Raw genomic sequence first — 23,728 nt, 5'->3', positions numbered from 1 at the left:
CAGCAGAATGGTATGTCTACAAGTTTTTCATAGTTACAAAACAAATTAAGAAAACCAGTCACAATCGCAATGGCTCTCTCCCCCCCCCCACTTCTGCCATGAAGTTATATGAATGTGGGGGGGGGGGTTTGCTGTAGAAACTTTAATATCAAATGTCATCTCTAAAGCGATGAACGCACACACGCCAGAAATCTGTGAATAAGAGGAAATCGGCTTCCTACAAAAAAAGACAGTATTTCTTCAAGAAAAACTTGGGGGGGGGATCTGGTATTCAAAGATTTCTCTACTCAAGCCTGCTTCAATTGCATTAACTATACATCAAAAAAAAAGCACTTCCTTTCTGACTAAAGTTATCCTGCTGTGTTCGTCAATGAGACATTTCAAATAGCATGCATCATTTTCTGAAGCCTTCCTCGTTCGCATTCCCACAGGGTGACAGCTATTTTATATTTTAAGTGATTTCCCCCCTCCCCCCCTTGTATTTTTGTCTTCTGCAATTTTATAAAGAAAATCTGTTTGAAGTCAAGACTCTTTTATTTTATTTTTTTTAAATGGAAACTGTCAAAAATGTTAAGGTACAAAACCTACAGCCCAAAAAGAAAACCAGAACAGGTGTTCTTATGACACTTCTTTTAAGGACACAGTGAATACAAATCTTTTTGATATATTTCAAAAACGGGTGCATGTTGGCATGTATCCATGAGGCTTCTTGCATCTTTCTTGCATCTTTCCAAGGCCGTCCCCATGTCCTTGCAGGGCCCAGGAAAAATCATTTGAGGGGGGGTCCTGCCTTTCACCTTCATCTCCCTTCCCCCTGGCCTCTGCTCTCCTCCTCCCCTTCATGGTCTCTCCTCCTGGCTTATTTTTTTGCTGCGGTGGTGGGGTTTTGCTGCCACCACCACATTTCCCCTCTCCTTGCTCCAGTGGCAACAGGGCTAGTGAAGTCTTTCGCCTCCACCTCCTCCCTCCCTCCCCAATCTGGTAGGCAGGAGGTGGAAAACCTCGCCGGGAAATGAAGCTGTGGGCAGGGGTGGACTCACCCTGGAGCTTCTCAGGCTTGGCACCCTGTGCGGGGGAACTGTCCACACTGTGCTAAATTGGGTACTGCTGTGGTTTGTGGCCACCACAACCAGGCATGAGGTGCATGGACTGGGACAATTGTCCTAATGGTCCTGAGCACCTCTCCTATGCTCTATTAACAAGGTTTTTTGTTTTTTAACTAGCTATGTGGTTTGCATTATAGGGGGCAATGGGAGGGGAGAGAGCGAGCTGTGTAAGATAATTCTGTTTCCTGCTACTCACAGGCTATAGTCTGGCGAGAGCAGGTACCGTCATACATTGGTGCTATTCGTAGGACGTTGGCGGGAGGTGTGGACGTTGCCTTGCTATAGCACTTTCATAGCCCAGAGGTTAATGTGATTAAGATGCCATGATCATTGGCACTATGGTTATGCCACGTTCTCAGGGGTGCTGTTAGTGTGGCGTGAACTGCGGAGGTGTCGCGCCAGCGCCGGAGGAGGAAAAAACGTAAACACGTAGCAGAGTTCCCAAAAAATAGACCAGAGGCAATTGTACTTCATCCAGCAGAGCTTTACTTACTACTGAAGGCAAATGAGCAGAATGGTCACAAATCCAGTCGTTACTGCTTCTTACTAACATGCTATTGTAACTCTGACTTTTAGGTATTTGTTGTTTAACTTTCATTCAGCGCAATGAAAAGCTAGCGACTGGTTTGGCACACCCAAACTCCTCTGGAAACAATTCATGTGTGCATTGAGTGGCGTACCTATACTTCTTTTGTCTATTTGTATCACCTATAATAGGTGATGCTTAAACAATTGATCCAGTCTTAGTAAAGCAAAGAGGCTGAAATCCCAGTCTCACCTATGGGTGAGTAAGCCTAATTGAATTCAATAGGACTTTGTTGTTGTTGTTTAGTCGTTTAGTCGTGTCCGACTCTTCGTGACCCCATGGACCAGAGCACGCCAGGCACTCCTGTCTTGCACTGCCTCCCGCAGTTTGGTCAAACTCATGTTCGTAGCTTCGAGAACACTGTCCAACCATCTTGTCCTCTGTCGTCCCCTTCTCCTAGTGCCCTCAATCTTTCCCAACATCAGGGTCTTTTCCAAGGATTCTTCTCTTCTCATGAGGTGGCCAAAGTATTGGAGCCTCAGCTTCATGATCTGTCCTTCCAGGGAGCACTCAGGGCTGATTTCCTTAAGAATGGATAGGTTTGATCTTCTTGCAGTCCATGGGACTCTCAAGAGTCTCCTCCAGCACCATAATTCAAAAGCATCAATTCTTCGGCGATCAGCCTTCTTTATGGTCCAACTCTCACTTCCATACATCGCTACTGGGAAAACCATAGCTTTAACTATACGGACCTTTGTCGGCAAGGTGATGTCTCTGCTTTTTAAGATGCTGTCTAGGTTTGTCATTGCTTTTCTCCCAAGAAGCAGGCGTCTTTTAATTTCGTGACTGCTGTCACCATCTGCAGTGATCAAGGAGCCCAAGAAAGTAAAATCTCTCACTGCCTCCATTTCTTCCCCTTCTATTTGCCAGGAGGTGATGGGACCAGTGGCCATGATCTTGGTTTTTTTGATGTTGAGCTTCAGACCATATTTTGCGCTCTCCTTTTTCACCCTCATTAAAAGGTTCTTTAATTCCTCCTCGCTTTCTGCCATCAAGGTTGTGTCATCTGCATATCTGAGGTTGTTGATATTTCTTCCGGCAATCTTAATTCCGGCTTGGGATTCATCTAGTCCAGCCTTTCGCATGATGAATTCTGCATATAAGTTAAATAAGCAGGGAGACAATATACAACCTTGTCGTACTCCTTTCCCAATTTTGAACCACTCAGTTGTTCCATATCCAGTTCTAACTGTAGCTTCTTGTCCCACATAGAGATTTCTCAGGAGACAGATGAGGTGATCAGGCACTCCCATTTCTTTAAGAACTTGCCATAGTTTGCTGTGGTCGACACAGTCAAAGGCTTTTGCATAGTCAATGAAGCAGAAGTAGACGTTTTTCTGGAACTCTCTAGCTTTCTCTAGCTTTCTCCATAATCCAGCGCATGTTTGCTATTTGGTCACTTACTTCTTAATAGACTTGGTTAGGAAATGAGCCTAATTCCAGTGCCATTTTTGATCCTTATGTGCCTAGAGAAACTTACTAATGCTTTAGCTTTTAAAATTCAAGTAACATATAGAAGAGTGTAAGGCAGAAATTATACTATGTAAAACTATGTAGTCTGTTTTAGCTCGGCATTTAGGACCAAGCGGAAATCCCATTTTCTAGCTGGCTATGTTAGTAGCCCAGCTAGGTGTTTCACTTGTTCCTTTCTTACTGCAAGCTTTGCCAACAGCGTCCTTCTTAATTTATCTCAAAAGTATATTACTTTAGTAGCAGGGAGATGAAATGTAACAGTATGTTCTTCCAAATTATGCTCATGTAGTCACCCAATGCAAAGCTCTGAATATAGTACACCGTATTAGTTCTAGTCCAGTGCGTACATTTTTTGTAGAAATTATAGGCTCATGTAACAATCATGTAGACCAGGGGTGGCCAACTCCGAAGAGGCTGAATAGAAAAAAATTCCTTCAGTAGCACCTTAAAGGCCAACTAAGTTTTTATTTTGGTATAAGTTCATACCAAAATAAAAAACTTAGTTGGCCTTTAAGGTGCTACTGAAGGAATTTTTTTCTATTTTGCTTTGACTCAGACCAACATGGCTACCTACCTGTAACTAGAACTATGGAAGGCACCACATTGAGCCGCATGAAATGGAAGTCCATCAACCTCACCAAGGCACACGAAAGCTCATACCAAAATAAAAACTTAGTTGGCCTTTAAGGTGCTACTGAAGGAATTTTTTTCTATTTTGCTTCGACTCAGACCAACACGGCTACCTACCTGTAATCCGAAGAGACTGTGATCTACTCACAGAGTTAAAAACTGGCAGTGATCTACCCCCTTTTGGGGGGTTCAGGTCAAAGTTGTTGAGATTTTTTTACGAAGCAGGAAGGCCCATTTTTAGGGGTTCAGGTCAGAGTTGTTGAGCTTTTCTGACACAGGAGGAAAGCCCTGTTTTTTGGGGGGGTTGAAGGGCTAAAATGTTGAGCATTTTTTAGGGGAGCCAAAGTTGTTGAGCTTCTTTGGGGGGAGCCAGTGATCGTCCAGTGATCTACCGGTAGTTCACGATCTACCTGTTGGACATGCCTGATGTAGACTACTAAATCTTTATGTATTTTTCTTAGGTATCTAAAGCATTTCAGTTGACTCTTGGTCTGTGGTTATGTTTGTGTCCCTGATTAGGCTGCCTTGGTTAGTTGCTTCAGATTGAGACATAGCCAGATTCTGTAACTGATCAATTTTAGCCTACCACCAAGGAAGATTTTCATTCTCACCATCAGTTAATAAATTATCACTGTTGAACTAGCCAGGACATTTCTGTGAATGTATATAGGTATATAGAGAAGCACACATATGCACACAAGTAAATTAAGCTTGCATTTGGCAGGCACAGATACATTTTCTTGGCTGCCTTTCTCCCCAATTCAAGCCTGTGATTCAGTGGTGTGAAGAGGAAATATAATTCTCACAACACAACTTTCTGTCCCATATGTAGCTTGGAATGCTCTGTGCTGGAATTCGGGTTTCAGCAATTTATATAGAATATTTATATGACTCAATAGCCCTGAGAACTTACCCCCCCCCCAAAAAAAAAATAAACAAATCTCAAAATAAAATCACACTCAACTCCACTACAGGAAAAGAAATTATATGGTGTCCATATGGAGGCAGGATTGTGCAGGCAGCATTTCCTGCCCTTCAAAATCCTCAGAGGCAAGAGACTGGGGTGAGCAGCTGGATCTCACTCAGCCCACAAGGCATGCAAGTTTTCCCATGCTGGCAGCTGGCTGTCTCCAGGCAACAATGGTCTCCCAAGGTCCTCTGAGGCAAGGGAGTAGGGCTGAGCAGCTGGAACTGGTGAGCTTCATGCCTCACATTTTGATAGTCAGGTGTTTAAAATGTCCACTTGTTAGCAGTTGGTGCATTGTGGGCTTTGCGTGTGCCAAATTTAATCTCTGGTGGTGGTCTGGAAGTCCCTTAGCCACATAGGGGTATACTTTGCCACATATATACCCCACATTTCTAAGAAGAGGGTTATCCATGTCTCCCTGTCACAATGGCCTGTTCACATGTTCCTCTATGCATAGGGCTAACATGTGACAGAGAGAACAGGGTCCTGCCACTTGGCTTGTCCCTGGTGTTAAACAGTGCTCTGGCTCCACTCCTGTATGTTGTCCCCTCAAGCGGTCACGACTGCATACCTACACGTAAGCAGTTGATCACACATATGTGGCTGTTTGCAGACACCCGTGCTTAGCACACAGACATTGGCAGGACCAGAACAGAGGGCCCTGCTCCGTCCTCCACACTTTAACCCTATAGGTGGAGGAAAACATGAATGGGCCTGGTATTTATTCAGTACTCAACATGCCTTGCTCTTATGGTCTCTACGGGCACTTGCATGTTCAGAGTTGGTGTGGCACTGCTGGCTGCAGGCAGGATGCTGTTTATTATTTAAGAGATGTATAAAATTGCTCGTGTGTGGCTGATGACCACTGGGACTGGTGGGGTGAAAGGCAAGGGGGTTAACAAAAGGTGGAGCCAGATCCAATGACAGACAGAGCCAACAGATTCTAGTTTTGTTGCTATCCTCCTCCCAGCTGAGTTCTACTGGGGCCAAGCAGGCTGTGTTACCTCTTGGATGGGTTCTGTGAGCAGAAGCTAAGAAAGCAGGAACTGAATGAAGGCAACCTGAAGATGGTGGGGCAGTACCCCATTTGCCCTAGCAGACCAGCCACCACTGAAAGAGCTCTCTAAGTGGTGTACAAATAAAATTGTAGATACTAATCTGCCCTGGTGCAACCTGGGCTGCATCGGCAACTATTTTTGTTGGCGTCTGTCTGTGTGCCATCAGGGTTAAAGTAAAACCGCTGGAGAGTTAAAATGCTTTCTGTGACTATAGAGGCTGATATAGGAGAGGCACGTTTTATTACAGCTGGGGCAGATGAAGGCGTCCAGTTTCGCTGCTACAAATGCACTATAGCATTAAGTTGTCAGGATCACAGGTCAGGGCTACCCACCTACAGTACCGCTTTGATGGGGTTAAACGTAGATGGAAGTCAGAAAAATGGATTCCTCCTCTATATTCCAACGACATACAGTGGTACCTCGGTTTATGAACACAATTGGTTCCGGAAGTCTGTTCATAAACTGAAGTGAACTTTCCCATTGAAAGTAATGGAAAGTGGATTCATCTGTTCCAGACGGTCCGCAGAGTACTTAAACTGAAGCGTTCATAAACTGAAGCGAACTTTCCCATTGAAAGTAATGGAAAGTGAATTAATCCGTTCCAGATGGGCCCGCGGCGTTCGTAAACTGAAAATTCGTAAACCGAGGTGTTCATAAACCGAGGTTCCACTGTACTGTATATCTTCATCAATGTTTTAAAGCAAAATCAGTACTTCACTGCATCCACGTCCGAGGCATAGGGAATGGGGATTTTCTTCTTGTTGTCTTGGCACCACAGTTACAGACTGCCCTCCCAAATGCGGACAACCTGACCCCATCTTTGTTGACATTGCAACCAGTGGCAAAGACAGGGCTCTTTCACAGAGCACTTGGAGTTCATACCCTCCAACATTTCTCTAATGAAAATAGGGACATCCTATTCAAAAACAATTTTGATATTTATACTCTGTCCATCTGACTGGGCTGCCCCAGCCACTCTGGGTGGCTTCCAACATAAAACATTTAAAAAGCTTCCCTCTCCAGGGCTACCTTCAGAAGTCTTCTAAAGGTTGTATAGTCCATGTATAAGACTAGGTTTCCCCCCTAAAAACAATGTCCAGAATTTGGGAGTGTCTTATACAAGGATAGATCTCCCTCCATTTTCTTAAATCGGAGTCCCCCAAAATAGGGGGCGGCTTATACATGTGGGTGTCCTATAGACGGAAAAATATGGTACTTATCTCCTTAGGTCAGGGGTGGCATAACTCCATACCCTCCAACTTTTCCCCTGATGAAAATAGGGACAGCCTAATGAAAAGTGTTAGTTAAAGCAATAGTTAAAGCTATGGTTTCCCAGTAGTGATGTATGGAAGTGAGAGCTGGACCATAAAGAAGGCTGGTCGCCGAAGAATTGATGCTTTTGAATTATGGTGCTGGAGGAGACTCTTGAGAGTCCCATGGACTGCAAGAAGATCAAACCTATCCATTCTGAAGGAAATCAGCCCTGAGTGCTCACTGGAAGGGCAGATCGTGAAGCTGAGGCTCCAATACTTTGGCCACTTCATGAGAAGAGAAGACTCCCTCGAAAAGACCCTGATGCTAGGAAAGATGGAGGGCACAAGGAGAAGGGGACGACAGAGGACGAGATGGTTGGACAGTGTTCTCGAAGCTACCAACATGAGTCTGACCAAACTGCGGGAGACAGTGGAAGACAGGAGTGCCTGGCGTGCTCTGGTCCATGGGGTCACGAAGAGTTGGACACGACTGAACGACTAAACAACAACAAAAAACGACAAATGAAAAGTGGGACATTCCAGGATCAAATCACAAACCGGGACGGCCTCTGTTAAATTTGAGGCAGTCCCTGGAAAACAGGACACTTTGGAGAGGAGTTTTAACTTGGAAACAGCGGAAGAGCAGCTTTATATGTGCCTAAAACAAATACTGATAATTTGGGACTAGCTGAAGGTGCGGTTTTCTTTAAATTTTGCTTTTTTTTTGGCAGTCTCTACGCTTACCCGCCTGCATTTCACTGGTGATTTCTTTTCTGCAGTTGCTGCACCGAGGTCTTAATTCTTGAGAAGAAGCAGTGAGGTCATGAAGGGTTTCGCTCACGCTGACGAAACTTTTCCTCGCAACGATGAAGGGCTGATCCAACCGGGCTGCCTCTCTCACCATCCGAATGAGATCACGGGCACCTCCCGGAAGTGGCTTAATTGCACCTCGCACAAGGCCAAAGAACAGGAAGGAACGCCAGGCCTTATATGGGTATATATGGGGCGGGGGGGGGGGAGAGAGAGACAACAAAAGCAGCCCTTGGGCGGGAAGTCCGGGCCTGCAGAGGTGCCCGCATTCCCTCCTAGGATAAAGCGAAACCAAAGCAGTTTCCCCATGTGACCGGAATCCCAACAAACTCTCGCCTGAAAACTTTCCCCCTGATTCATTCCCTATTAGGGTAACTGAGGCTGAATCTCCTCCCCACCCTCTCAAAGCCAGGTGCGCGGCTCCGTCAGGTGTGTGTGAAATAAATTTCGTTACCTTTTCAGGTAAGCCTCCAAGGCGGAGGGCAGTGCTGAGGAAGAGCCGGCCGCGGCCCGGCCCGACGACGGGCGGAGGGCGGCGCTTGGGAAGAGCCGGCGTCGGGCGGAGGGCGGTGCTGGGAAGAGCCAGGCCGGGCGGCGGCGGCGGCGAAGAGGGGGAGGCGCCCGGAAGAGCCCGTTCGCTAGCCTCCTCCTTCGCAGACTCCGTGGCTCGGCTTGGGACAGGGCGCGGCGGCGGCGGCGGTGAGCGAAAGGCCCACACAGACGGGAGTCAAAGCGGCCGGTACAGCACGGGTGAGGGGTCGGGGTGGGGGTGGGGAGTGTGTTTTTTCCTGAGGTAAATCAGCGCCCCCGGTGCGGAAGGTTTGGGTGGGCTTTTCTGAGGTAAATAACCTCCCTCGGAGGAGGAGCGGCCCACCTCAGGTAACTTTCCACTCAGGCGTCGCCACTTTTCGCCCGGCCGGGCCTCCTCAGGCCGAGTTAGAAACTTTCAACTTCCGAAGGTTGCTTTAAAAGGGCGGCGGCGGCGGGCTTGGCGCAGCGCCCCGGCTTTTCCCCTCGCCCCGGATATATTCTCTCGCTCCCCTTCGAAGTGGGACACGGAACCGCCGTGCGTGTGAATGGGGAGGGGGGGGAATAGTCCACCACTCAGACGCTCGAGGCCTTTTCCTCGCTTCCCCTCCCCCCCCTTTTCTGGGCGGCGCCGCCCTCATTCCAGGGATTTGTGAGCTGCTATCTATGGGAGGGAGGAAGCACACAGAGAGAGGATCTGGTTTTCTTTTCTTCCCCAGTACTGTAGTTGGTTGAGGAGGGAGTGGGGGTTTGGGTCTCCTTTTTTTCTCCCAGGTTTTATCTCTTGGGGTTGTTGTTTTTTTAAATGTTGGTGGTTGTTTGTGCCCCGCTTGTGTGTGTGGCGAAATGTGCAAATGCACAGCAGTGGAGGGGTAGTTGCGCCCCATCAGCTACGGAACTTGCATTGTATCCTCGTCCACAAAGTTGGGATGGAAGTTGCTCAAGTGTTGTTTAAAAAAAGCAAGTCCCCAAAGAGGCTTCCTAGTTGGTGGATTTTGCTGGTCCGCTTGACTTCACCTTGAATCGGCAAACTCCTCCTGTAGCCTCGCGACACACCTTTTCTACTTAAATCCAATTATAAGCCTAGGGTGATCTGATAAATGTTGACAATCGAGATCTTGCGCACGTCGATAGTAGTAGTGTTCGGATAATTTTTTTTTCAAATTCCGTGGCCGCCTGCCATAAATTTACTTTCCTCAATCTTGGTTTAGTTCACATGCGTTACATTAATTTGCCCATTATCAAACATTTAATAAATGCAATCTGTCTCCTGTTAATAGCCAGGATGAGTTCCATTGTTGGGCTACAAGCATCTGTGCCGCAAGTAGCACATGTTGTATTGATTTTTTGTAGGAGGGAACAAGTGGCATGTTAAGTGTTCAGAAAGTATTTATAAAGTAATCCTGTGCAAGTTTGCTTGGACTAAGCCGCAACTCACCCTACCCTGAGGACTTAAGATAGGTTGATGTGTATGAGGTATCTGAAGAAGTGTGCATGCACACGAAAGCTCACACCAATAACAAACTTAGTTGGTCTCTAAGGTGTTACTGGAAGGAATTTTTTTATTTGTATGAGGTAGGTTAGGGTAAAAAAAAAAGGTAAAGGACCCCTGACAGTTAAGTCCAGTCACGAGCAACTCTGGGTTTGCGGTGCTCATCTTGCTTTACTGGCCGAGGGAGCTGATGTTTGTCCACAGACAGTTTTTCCGGGTCATGTGGCCAGCATGGCTAAGTGGCTTCTGGTGAAACCAAAGCAGCGCATGGAAACGCGGTTACCTTCCCACCTATTTATCTACTTGCACTTTGACGTGCTTTTGAACTGCTAGGTGGGCAGGAGCTGGGACCGAGCAACGGGAGCTCACCCCGTCGCTGGGATTCGAACCGCCAACCTTCCGATCAGCAAGCCCTTGGCTCAGTGGTTTAGACCACAGCACCTCCCGCCACCCGCCTGAGGGTAGGGTTGCCATATTTCAGGAAGTGGAAATCTGGACACAAAAGTTGGGGCAAAGTCACCCACCAAGCTTGGTTGCTAAGTGGTGACTTGAACCATTACAAATTTGGATAATAGCCAGATCAGCAAGTGCTGCCACCTCCCATGCTGCCCTTTCCTGTTCTAGAATAAGAAAAAAATATGAATTGTGGAGAGCCTGGTTGCTGGTTGGCCAGGGTGTTCAGAACTACTTATCTGAGGAGTGGGCAGCCTCTTGAGTCTCCCTTTTGCCTTGGAAATGCAACTTATCCAGAAAGGGTCAGGAGTAGGCAAGCACAATGTTTGACTTTGTGACCAAGGCCAGCCAGAAATTATGGACCCGTGTGTGGAAGTTGAGGTGTAAAGAGCTGATGCAGGAGTGCAGAGTTACTTTGCAATCCCAGCTGCTGTTTATGAACAGCAAATATTGTACCCTCCAGAACTCTGTCATATAACCATTGCATACCATAACAGTATTATTTCTTATTATTGCTGAGACAAGGAACTCACTTGACGTATACTTCCAATTAAATTACAAAACTACAGGTACATCTAAAAGCATATTTTAAGAGCCTTGCCTTTTTGTTGTGCTTTATCATGTACATTTTCTTTTAGAAACATTTTTTCTTACAATATAGTGTTTTGTAAACATTAGTATAATCTTAGAGAAGAGTACAGTTCTAAAGTAGCACATTAAGCAATAAGTTATGTTTGTCATATGTCAAATTGTTATTGATAAGATAAATCCCAGAAGAAGAGTGTAGCACATAATGGTTGCTCCGAGTGTCACCTAAAACATGGTTTAGTAAAATATGAAAAGCCTAGCCTCCTCTTGAGCTTGTGTGCTCCCTCCCACTGTTCCTCCTGCCCAACTAGGAGGATGAGTTAAAATGTTTTTTGTTTAACCGTGGTTTGGCATATTAGATTTGAAACTTTGGTTAATTATCTAGTGGTTAACAAACTAGTCAGCTTCATACCACTGTATCTGAAGTGGCTTCTTTGAAACTAAGTATGTTTAATGTTAACCTCAGTGACGGGTTGGACAACATGACAAACTGCAATTAACCAAAAGCAGAAGTGAAAGCTTCCAAAATCCTTAGTGGAGGGGTAGAAGGAATGCATAAGCCCAGAGGATGCTAGCTTCATTCATATCTTGCTAAATTGTATAATACTGGAATACAGTAATATGTAAGTGTTAATATTTTGTTCCTGGGATCCCATGGATTATGTAGGTTTCCCCTGTTCTATACTTCTTCAAGACAGTATCTCATTTTTTGTTTATAGAACCATTGAGTTGGTAAAAGTTACAGGTGTTTTGAGAATTGAACATAACTGTTATAAAACTGTCATCATCCTGGGTGATGACTAACTTTAGCTCCCCAAATTCTGACCTGGCTTGTGTAGCAGGAACATTAGTTGCACTCCTAGACATTGGTATAGTTGTTGCTTCCAATAGAAAGAGTATTGCTTATTGTGTTGTATCAATGTACATGGTTAGTTTTTCAAAGAAGCCACTTTCAGAATGCCACTACGAAGTTGATTACAGTAGTTTTAAACCAACCGCTAATTTGTTCAACTCAGTTGCAGGTTTGACAACATGACAAACGATTATGAAGTAAAAACAGGTAGGACAGGGCCCTACCCAGTTAGTTTACAATCTCTAATTCAACACACAGGAAGGGAGTGGGAAGTAGAGAAGGAATGAATGTCCCATTTGAGTACCTTCACTTTCATTGAGAAGAGGTTAATGGAATCTAAGAAGGCTTTGATGTATTGTAACTATGAAATCCCTGGTGGGGGGAGGGCTTTGGTGTCTTGTCTTTGAAGTCTTCTTGGGTACTGTGCAAGAATTATATGAAATTCAGGGAGATTCATGTTTTGCTGAAACTGTAGGGAGCAGCTTTCGTTGCCAGCACACTACTGTACTTCAATAACCCCTAAAAGGAGCAACCACATGGTTGCCCAGATAATTGACTAATTTCCATGGTATCACCAGCACCCTCGGAAATGCTGATGTGGGAAATATCTCAACCCAGTGGTTACTTCTCATAGGTAGTATTGGGGTTTCATGATATTGAGGCATCTGGAAGCAGCTCTGTGCTGTTCCTATAGCACAAATCAGCAAACACACTTTGCTTTATTTCCTGGAGATAAGCAGTCTGTCCTCAGCTTGTGTTTTTGGCACAAAGGGAACTTTCATTCTGAGAACACTGTTACATCCCTTCTTGTTCAAGAAATCTTTTTGGAAAGGAAAGAAACCTTTCTTGGCATTTCTTTGCAGAACGGCTTGCTTTCAACTGTTTTTTGGATTCTAAAAAATTCATTCTGGTTTAAATTTGGCCCTGGCTGCACTCATTTTCAGAGTAATCAATTTTTCCTTTGCAGCATACTGCCCAATGTACACACATTCTCACCACTGCGTATCACTGAAAATAGAGCACGGAACTTGGTTAGGTTCTGAATTGTACCTAGTGAAAGAGATTTGAGGAGCAAGAAACAGGATTAGTTCATCTCATTGGATGAACTATCCATATCATAGAATAAATATTTCCAAGTCAGGTTGAAATTTGATTTTGTTTCTGCATTGTTCCATTATATGTTAGGGAACATTTTCATACCTCTGTGAATGTTTCACTGGGTGTGGGAGAAAGGATGTTGGGGACGACCATGCTTAAAAGATGAAAGTTTTTTATGACTGAAACATGATAGCAGATACATTATATTGCAGACGTCTAAAGTATGGAGTAAGTACTACTTGACATAAAGTTAGTGGGCAGTGTTCTGAGTTGAGAGGGACAGATTGGGGCAAGAGATTTTGTTTCCTCTTCCAAATTGGGTGTATAATGTAAAACACTATAAACATCCATTGGAACTGAAAATTTATGTATCAATCTCTGGTATTTTGGTCTCTCTACAAAAAGTTGAAGCTGGCATACCATTATCTTCTGACACCAGTGTCAAAAGTTTTAGTAGCCTGTGATTTTAGAGGCCCTTTTAAAAATGTTAGGGGGTGCGCAGGGGAAGGACTAGACCATGTGGAAAATGAACATTGTATTTTAGCGGCAGTTCATTCATTTTCGGCTTTGTATTCTTGTTATAAAAATGTGTGCCTCGACATTCTGTTGTTGTGCCCATAACCTAGGTTTAAGGTGCCGTTTAGCTCCTAGCTTTCATATCTCAGTTTCTAACACTGTATGGAGGTGATTGCTACATTAATTTTAGCAGAAAGGTGCTAGTACAAATGGACTCATTAAAATTCTGCTACTTGAGGGAGGGAGCCAATCCTAATACAGTACTGTAAAAGGAGAAATGAGCCACAGCAGTATCTTCTTACCTCTTTGGTAAAGGAGTCTCTATTTTTAACAGTAGTTTTGTTTCTTTTCGGTTTTTTGGATGTATCAAGCCATATCCAGTACAACATTACTTTATAAATCACTTCTATTGAATTCATGTAAGCTTTATTCCTGCATGCACGAATAGAATTACTCATTTTGGTGTACCTACAGTGGTGCCTCACAAGACGAATTTTATACATTCCGCGAGTCAATTCATTTTGTGAAAAATTCATCTTGCGAATCGCGGTTTCCCATAGGAATGCATTGGAATTTCTTTCTTTTTTTGCCCATAGGAACGCATTAATTAAATTTCAATGCATTCCTATGGGAAACCGTGATTCGCAAGACGAATTTTTCACAACACGAATTCGTCTTGCGAGTCACCATCAGATCATAAGACGCATTTGTCTTGCGAAAAATTCGTCTTGCAGGGCATTCGTCTTGCGAGGTACCACTGTACTTGGAAATTTAGTTTCCCACCCCCAATTACAAATGCCATACTGTGATTCCACATTTTCTGTTAGGGCAAACAGGAGGGACAGGTAATGTTAAAAGTTCTGTCATGGGTGGATAAAATTGCTAAGCAGTGTAATTTTAGTGTGTACTTGCATATATGTGTTCTTACTGGAATAACTGGTTTCTCTTGTCCCCCTACAACGGCTTCTCTACAGAATCAGTCAGCATTTATTTCTTCCTCTGTCGTTGGCTTAATGTGCAATTCTCTAGATAAGCAGTGTTAAAGAGGATATGTTGCTATTCTTTCTTTGCTTTTTACTATTTGTTGAGGGCACTGCCTAGAATATGTGTGTGATGTGTAGTCAAAGTTCTTTGGATAGGATGATTAATGTCTGGTATGTAGTCTGCCAGACAAGTACAGTACTTGCATTAATGCAGTCATTTAATTGTCATCTAGGCCTCCTGCCAAAACTGATGCATTGCTCTATTCAGTATTGGAGGTGGTTCCCCCCCCCCACTGTATTCTCTCTGACTGGAATGGAAGCAGCATAGAAGAACAAAAGTTTGAGACTCTGAGTGAAAAGATGACATCACTGCACAGATATTCCTTTTCAGCAACCATTGGCTTCCTCTTAAACTGATACCATGAGCTGATTTCATTGTGAAATCTGTGGCACAGATTCTTTCTCCCTGATAGAAGCCCATGTGGTTTAGTGGTTAGATTGTTGAGCTAGGACCCAGAACAGTGATGGGCAACCTTTTGAGCTTGGTGTGTCAAAATTCGTCAAAAAACCAAGCATAACTCGGGTGGTGTGTCACTTCGAAAAAAAAACCATGATACCTTCGCTAGAACTAACACGCAGCACCGACATAGTCTGCCAAAGCGCCAAAAAACCCAGCACAGAACGGGTTTAAAAATGAACGCTGTTACACCCAATCATCGTCTGCCAAAGCGCCAGAAAAAACAGCACAGAAAGGGTTTTAAAAAAACCAAACTCTGGCTACCAGCAACAAAAAACAAAAAAAGGATGGGTTTTAACAGCGGAGACAAGCTGTGAAGAGGAACGGGAGAACAAATGGGTGGGGGAAACCAGCAACAACAGCGTGAATTGGGGCGCGTGCCAGCAGTGAGGGCTCTGCGTGTCATGTCTGACACGCGTGTCATAGGTTCGCCATCACTGACCCAGAATTCAGGGTTCATATCCCTACTCACTGAGTAACCTTGGGTCTTAGCATAATCTACTTCCTCTTCAGGTTGTTGTGAAGATAAAATGGGGCAGGAGGAGAACCATGTACAGTGTCTTGAGCTCTTTAGTGGAGAGGTGATCTATAAATGAACAAATAATGCACTTTCTTCTATTTAAATTTCTGCAGACGATGCTTAGTTTGCCACCTATTCAATCTACTGTGAACCTAGGAATCCAGAGATAATGTGGCTGAATGAGATCTGGTGGTGGGCTTAGAACTCAAAGGAGTGATGAAAGCCGAGACTGAAAAGAAGGAGGTAGTACTGTACAGTGGTGTCCAAACATTTTTCAAAGAGGGCCAGATTTGATGAAGTGAAAGGCTGTGGGGGCCAACCAAAGCTGTTGAGCTTTTTTAAAAAGATTTTACCCCAGGAAATAAACTGCCACAGGAGCCGGGTTAAACTGACCGACAGGCCTGATTAGGCCCCCGAAACAGACTTTGGACATGCCTGGTGTAGTAGATTGGAGGGACGAAACAAAGCACACCGTGGGTAGACCATGCTAGCAAGCAACATATTTAAGTGCAGGTTCCCTGAAATTGTAGGATAGCTTAGTGCTGCTATTGCAGCTCTTTAGCAAACAAACAAGAGCCACAAGACATGGATGTGGGAATGAACTTCTTCGTGGGTATGTTAGGCTTTTCAGTGGAAAAAAGAATATTAGCCTTTGAAATACCATTGTATAACCATAGTTCTAAACCACTGCGTATCCATTTCAAGGCAAAGACCTCTGTTCACACAATCCTTTCCAATGCCTTAACTATGATTTATTAGCTATGGTTTGTTGTTAGCTTACTTATGTTAACTATGGTTCTTTAATTGGTTTGTTTCTTTGCCCCACCCTGCCCTAATCACCCATCAAGCCACACAGATGCTAGTCGAGAATGCTTGAAAAATGGAACCGCTCTTCCTAGCTCAGTTTGCAAAGATGATGTTTCTCTAAGTGTACCTGGTAACAGAATCCTTTCTCTTCCCTTCATTTTGAGCCTTTGCTTCGTGGTATACAGCTGGAAGTGGTGGCATCTTAAAGAGTCTTCTGCCCCACTTATTAACATTCATATCTCTTTACAGAAGTTCATGCTTTGAAATATTGCACTTGTGGAAGAGGGGTGGAGTGTGTGAATAGAATCATGGGGGGGAGACTTTGTAAAGCTGCGATGTCTGCTAAATTCGCGTGGTAATGGGCTCATTCTCTGGCCTCCATGCACCATCCCCATCCTTTGCGCAAAGTATAATAGAAAATGTGAGGGAAATATTGTTAAGCTTAGAACTACTGTTTCAAAAGTGAACTTAGAAATGCACCATGGTGATAAAAAGGGGGGAAATCAGCACTTTTTAATGCAAGCATGTATTTTAGCAAAATGGCAAAACAGTAGGCAGCTTTGGGAAGTCATGCCTGTATTGCAATTGGCACCTGTTGCTCAAGGTCCTAAAACGATTCATGTGGTTTGTGACAAATAAAATAAGCATTGCACACTATCGCTCCCTACAATTACTTTTAAGCCACCATCTTTTGTATGCGTTACAGCAGTATGGTGTTGTTTTTAGCAAATTGTTGAATTTGAGCAGTTTCTGGGTTGTGACTGTTTAGCAGTAAGGATTCATGTCTCATTATCAGAATTGGATTATCTCCCATTTCACAATCAGTTGAGCATATTCTCACTGGATTTTAAAGTTTATGTCTGTAACTGTGATTGCTACAGAAATCTTTAATGCATGAATGTCATTATGAATTTTTTTTACCCATAGTAGGGCAATGTATTTATTACACCAACCAAAATATCACAAAATTCAAGCTTGAAACTTGCCTGGCCTGAACCATAATAATAGCTACAGTTTAAGGAGTTATCCTTTTCCCACCCCCTGCTGTGCAAACATGTTGTGGTAAGATAGTGAGTCTTTGTACTGATCAGAGTGGAGAGAGTGTGTTACCTGTTCCCACATATCAAAGATTTGTACCTGTGTTCAGGGTCAAATCATGAGGTGGTAAGGTAATATGCTAACAAGTACTTAAGCAGTGATGTTGCGGTCAGCTTTTTCTATACTGTATACAGTACTTGGCTATGGAAAACGTATGTGGATGCAGACTTGGTTGTATCATTGGCTGTGTCTGTTCTGGAGAGTGTAAAGCCCAAATACGGTATGTTTTCTGCTGTGCCATGTAATATAGAACTGGATAGTTGGAAGGAGTTAAAGAAGGGCTAGGAGCTCGGGGTGGGGTGGGGCTTCTTAAAGCATTGAAAGTACCACATTGTTTCCAGAGTTTGTGAGAACAGAGAGAGGAAATCCTTGTTTGTCTTGCTATGTTAATGGTGGATGTAGCTATTGTGTAAAGTGCGAAGGGCTATCTTAGTCCCAGCTGCACTACTTTGTTGTCAGTCCCTGTCTTCTTTTTCATGAAACTTGAATGTGTGTTCTCTGGGGGTTTCCAGCACTATGATACTGTTTGCCCTGCTGTGGGTTGCAAGTACAGATACTATGCTGCTGCTGTGTTTTTATTGCAGCACTTAAGAATCGTGGTAGGAATGACAAGGTGTCTATCCTGCTGTTCAGTCAAGACCATCAACACATTAATTCCTCATAGATCAACCTATGCAATGCACTTGAGAAAGAAATCTATTCTTTCTTTCTGCTCCCAACTGTCATCCAGCTCATTGGTCTTTGACTTGTGGGTTGCAGCAGTGACATATATAATTTTAAGTTTTGTTCTGTTGGGGGTGACTCTCTTAGTGGAAAAAGGCTAAGAAAAACAGAGTGTGTGAATATAAACATAGTGGTATATAGAGAAAAATGTAGGGACGGAAATCAAAAGCAGGTCTCATTTTGCAGGTTAGGGCTAAATGGTGGCTACTGAATCCAACTCTTCCTTTGATGGATAGGACAAGAGTAAATTTTGTCTGCTCTTGCGGCAGAGCTCTAGTACTAGAAGTAATTTGTCCTAGCCTGCAGCTGAGGCATCCATTCTATGCATACTTAGCTTTTGAGTAAGCTCTGTTGAATTCAGCAAGTCTTCTGAGTTGAAACAATCACCAGTTTGTGCTGTATAGAGAATTTTAGTAAGTGAAATAAACAGATAATTCTCTCTTCTTCCCCAGAAATGACTACCATTAATGCAGGAAACGTTAACTTCAAATGGGATCCAAAAAGTCTGGAGATAAGGACATTGGCAGTTGAAAGGTTGTTAGAGCCTCTCGTTACACAGGTAACAAAAGCTGTATGTGGTGATTTCTAATAATGTTTTGGATCAATAGTAGTGAGTTGGGTAACTATTAGTTTAATTGTACTACATCACTAGTCAGTAAGATCTGCATTGGACTTCCAAGTATAAAGTGGGCACCATGACAAACTTGCAATGTAGTCTTCTGCCCACATTTTCTTTTTCTTTTTTAGTAAGAAAACTTCAAAATAAAATGAGCAGGTTATAAAAATCACCCTTTTAAAATAGCTGGTAAATATGATCTGATACTATCTTTCATAATGCCTTCTGTGCAAAACACACATACATAATTAAAGCAAAACTTATATTGGTCTCTTTAAATGGAATCTGTGGCCCTCTATTAAACCCACAAATCAATATCAAAGGTATTGTGCTCGATTCAAAATAAGTTAGTCTTGTTAACCGGTGAAGATGCATTTGTTTAAATGGGACTTAATTAGTTAAGTTTGTCATTTCAATCAGATTTGAGTGCATCTGTTGAAGATTTTGTCCAGAGTACTTTGTGATCTCTAAACTATGTCTGACTTGAGAGACAATGAGCACCCAACAGTCTCATTCACTCCTCCTGATGTTTGCACTCCTTCTCCCCTTCCCTTTCCCCTTTTCAGTGGTACGGTAATTGTTGATACTAATATCTACATTGAATCAAGTGATATGGTTAGAAGCATTTTTCAGACACTGAGCATAGATAACTTTAAAGCAGAGATTAAAACCTTCTAATTTATAGCGTCTAATTCTTGTTTAAAGTCAGATATGGGTAGCATTCAACTTGAGGCAAATGTAATACTGACTCTAATTATCTCAGGAGAGTGATCGTAGAGAATAGCATATGAGCCTGAGTTGGCACATCTGATCCAACCATGATTAAGAGACTGCAAAATGTCATATCTGCACCACACCTCACTCACTGACTCAGTTCCAAATAACATTAGAGTGCATTTCTGTTCAAAGAGGAAATCATGACCAAAATATCTCCTTTTTGAGCTCAAATGTAATTATGGCATAATAGGTCATGCATATTACTGTACAGACAATACTGAGTGTCAGGGCATGACAAGTTGTCTCAAGTTTTATGATCAATCTCCAGGACAATCGAACCTATATCTCATCACAATAATCTATTAAATTAAGAAAGAGGACAAAGTTGTGCAGTCACATTATGATATGTGGTTTTGTTTCCTACAAAGGTGGGCGTTTCCCACATGGAAATACCTTGTTTTGGACCTTAACTTTCAGCTATTTGCTTCTTAAAGATTATGAGTGCTTGGTCTGTGAGCAAATCACTTTGCTAATTGTTCTTGCATTTACTTTTAATCACCATCCCAGTGCAGCTTGATTATTTCTTGCAGCTCGCCCTTCCTGATATAGTCCAGCATAGCTTGATCCAAACCAGAATTAAAACTTTAAAACAAAATCCAATATAATAAGCAAGCAATAATACAATTTAGCAATTCACAATAATTAACAAAGAGTAAATTATCAATGAATGTATCACAAAATATTTTCTAAAACAGTGAAAAGGAAGTCTCCTGTTAGGTAATGCAAAGGCTTTCTTCAGTTATAAATCAACAGATTTGTATAATGCTTGATCTCAAAAACCTAGGTATTTCCTCTGTGGTCTCTACGCAGATGCACACTTTCTTTTACATATCTGTTGAGGAAATATTTGAAACATAAATGGAGGAACTTTAAATTGGTCTATCCTACTGGGTGGCCTCACCCAAGTAGCTTTCTCTATCTCTATCTTTCTCTATCTGCAACGTTATTAGGATAAAATGGAATGCTACCATGAATGCCACCCTGAGCTCTTTAGAGGAAGAAATTCAAACATAAGAAAGAAAAATCCCATGTAACATTAAACAGATGTCTTGTGTATTCAAAACAGTGACCTGTTTCCATAATATAGAAAGTAATTGTGAATAACCACAAACATGTAGCATCATGAGAAGAAATTGGCTTGGAAAAGGATGAGAGAATAACAGTTTTTGAGAGAAACAGTATGAATATGGGCAGTGCTTTTTTTCTTAAAAATTGTTTAGGGGTACTCTCATTTTCCTACTCAAATTGAAATACTGCCCCTTAATGAGGCCAAATTTAGATTCACAAAATATTTAGGTGCATGTGTACCCCTGCATCCCCCCAGAAAAAAGTACTGAATATGGGAGAGGGTGAAATTCAGTACAGTACTAAAGTGCATCAAGAAAAGCAGGCAGATGAAAGATCCACAAAGTCAGAGTTTACCCAATAGGTTATAATTGTATAATAAGAGAGCAAAAGTGAAGATAGAGCTACGGATGCAAGAATGAAGAAATAAAGGTGAGAACTGCCTGTAGAAACTGTTCTGGAGCAGAAAACTGAGATTTGCATTAAAGTCTACACTCCTAATCAGCAACTAATGTTTCAGCTGCTTAACTGTTTGACATAAAATTATTTTAAACTTAACAGACTCTTTTAGCTTGATGTGTTGTTTAATTAAAATGCAGTCGATCTTGCTTGAATTGTGATGCTTGTCCAACAAATAAATCTGGATCCATATTAGCAGAGAAGGTTCTTATAGTTTGTCAACTAATAATATGTCCCGTGCGATGCTGCTTTCCAGGTTACAACACTGGTTAATACCAGTAACAAGGGTCCCTCCAACAAAAAAAGAGGTCGATCTAAAAAGGCTCATGTTCTAGCTGCATCAGTTGAGCAGGCAACAGAGAACTTCCTGGAGAAAGGGGACAAAATTGCAAAGGAGAGCCAGTTTCTTAAAGAAGAGCTGGTGGCAGCGGTGGAAGATGTTCGCAAACAAGGTATGTTGTAACACTACATTGTGATGGGGAGCTGAATTGCTATGACTGTCCCAGCCCTGAGAATTAGTTCACTGAAGTTATTAGTTACAAAAACTAGTAGCCTGCCTCTCAATACATGCACATATTTAAAGGCCACTTTCCATTCCTTTGATTATGAGAAAGAAGCCAATTTTAAGTACTTAATTGCACTGGTTTTATTTACAGATGTATTTCATTTTAATGTTGCCCTTCCTCCACGGAGCTCAAGGTGGCATGTAGAAGTAGCCAACTTCTACTTATCCTTACAATAATCCTGTGAGGTAGGTTAGTCTGAGAGATAGTGATTGACCCACAGTCACCCAAGTGGCTTTGTGGAATGCCAATTTCATCTTCAATAAGACAAGATACTAAAATTCTGCTTCTAAAATAAACTTAAATAAACTGAAGCTCAATCTATTTAAGACCGAGGCACTGTTGTTAGCGGGTGGTTCCATAGACCTGATGATGGGGAAGTTTCCTGCTCTTGATGGGGTTGCACTCCCTCTGAAGGAGCAGGTACGTAGCTTGAGGCCTCAGTGATGCTGAGTCCCTTCCATCAGCTTCACCTAGAAGCCCAACTATGCCCCTATCTTAGTGGTGACGAGCCTTTTAGAGACTTAAGTGCTCAAATTGCAAGCAAAACCCCACTTATTTTTCACAAAGTGCCAACACGGCAAAGTTGTTGAAGTGTTTTTGGGCGGGGGGATTGTGCAGGGATCTGGAGCTTTTTTAGGGGGAATGCAGAAAATAACTAACACCACTAAAAGACGCTGCAAATCGCTCACATCAGTGCAGCAAACATGCGCCTCCAACTCACCAACAGCACACCGCCAGCTGGTTCACGGGCACGGAACTTCACTTCACATAACACACGTTCTATGGAACTTTTACTGCTCACAGCGGCGTGCCCACCCAACAAAACTCCCCCCCCCCGCCACTGTGGGCAGAGCACACTCTAAGAAGCGCTTCCCACCCGCACTGGCGTGGGGGGAGCGGATGGCCACTGTGCTTGCTGGGCCAATGGCTCGTGTGCCCGCAGAGAGGGCTCGTGAGTGCCCACTCTGACATGCATGCCATAGGTTCACCACTGCTGCCCTATCTGGACAGGGATGGCCTAATTTATGTTGCCTACCCTCTGGTAATCTCTAGATTAGATCACTTTAGTGTGTTGTACGTCAGAAACCGTAGCTGGTACAGAATTCAGCAGACACTGGGGTAAAATGATCTGAGCACATAACACCAATCCAGACCACTGCACTAGCTACCACTTAGTTTCTGGCCACAAGTGCTGATTTTGATCTATTAAGTCTTATGTGGTTTAGGGCAGCAGTACCTCAAGGACCGCTCTCTCCTTATGAACTGACATGAACCCTGCAATTCTAATCTGAGACCATTCCGTGGGAGGTCTGGAGGGTAGCAACATAAGTATTTGTCTTTTCAGTGGTGGCTCACTGCTTATGGAGTGCTCTCCCCAAGGAGGCTCCGTGTGCACCATTGTTACATATTATTAATACTAATAAAATTAGGAACCTGCCAAAAACATTCCTTTTTAATCAGGCTTTTAACTATTGACAGCCTTTTTGCATGGGTGGGATTTTTTTGATCTAGAGTTTTTTTAAATATTGGTTTTAATGTATGTACAGTGGTGCCTCGACTTACAAATTTAATCCGTTCCGAAGGCACCTTCGTAAGTCGAAAAATTCGTAAGTCGAAGAATGCCATTGGAAACACGATTTCCCATAGGAATGCATTGAAAACTGATAAATTTGTAAGTCGAAGCAACCCTATCTAAAAATTTGCAAGTCGAAAAATCCCTATCTAAAACCGCCACAGTTTTTTTCCGGATGTCAAGACATTCGTAAGCGCGCGGCCATTACCCCCATTCGTAAGTCGAAAAATTTGGCTGTCGAGTCATTCGTAAGTCGAGGTACCACTGTATGTATGTGTTTTTTGCTTAAAATATTGTAAGTTGCTTTGAGTGGCAGAAAAAGCAACTAATAAATTTAATAAATAATAATAGCCCTTTGTAAAATGAGATCTCAACTTTACAATTTTCTGATAATTACCTTGACCTCTCTTTCAAGAGCATGATACCAAATTCTCTGATTTGAGAAATTTTCTTTTAATTGAAAGAAATATCTCTATCTCCCGTCTCTGGAAAAAATATCCAGTGCAATATATATATTTCAGAAGGTTGGATTTATTTTAATTAATTTTAATAGGATGGAATGTCTCTCCTGGCAATTTACAGCTATTTGCATAATTGCAATAGATATTTATTA

The 23,728-nt window shown here is 42.8% G+C and overlaps 1 protein-coding gene across 5 annotated transcripts in view; it reads left to right on the top strand.

Moving 5' to 3' along the window:
* The first annotated feature begins 8,187 nt into the window (after positions 1–8,187).
* Positions 8,188–23,728, top strand: part of CTNNA1 (catenin alpha 1) — a 69,082-nt gene continuing 53,541 nt past the window's right edge. For 2 of the 5 annotated variants that reach the window (XM_035110167.2, XM_060272395.1), the window contains exons 1-3: positions 8,478–8,622; positions 18,512–18,618; positions 21,233–21,428. In XM_035110167.2, the coding sequence (XP_034966058.1) occupies positions 18,514–18,618; positions 21,233–21,428 (301 nt within the window). In that variant the 5' untranslated portion in view covers positions 8,478–8,622; positions 18,512–18,513. The other 3 variants (XM_035110170.2, XM_035110169.2, XM_035110168.2) reach the window with 3 other exon arrangements.

The sequence above is a fragment of the Zootoca vivipara genome, chromosome 3 (assembly GCF_963506605.1).
Source record: "Zootoca vivipara chromosome 3, rZooViv1.1, whole genome shotgun sequence".
Classification (NCBI taxonomy): Eukaryota; Metazoa; Chordata; class Lepidosauria; order Squamata; family Lacertidae; genus Zootoca; species Zootoca vivipara.
The sequence above is the reverse complement of the archived record's forward strand: the minus strand, read 5'-3'. Positions and strand labels throughout refer to the sequence as shown.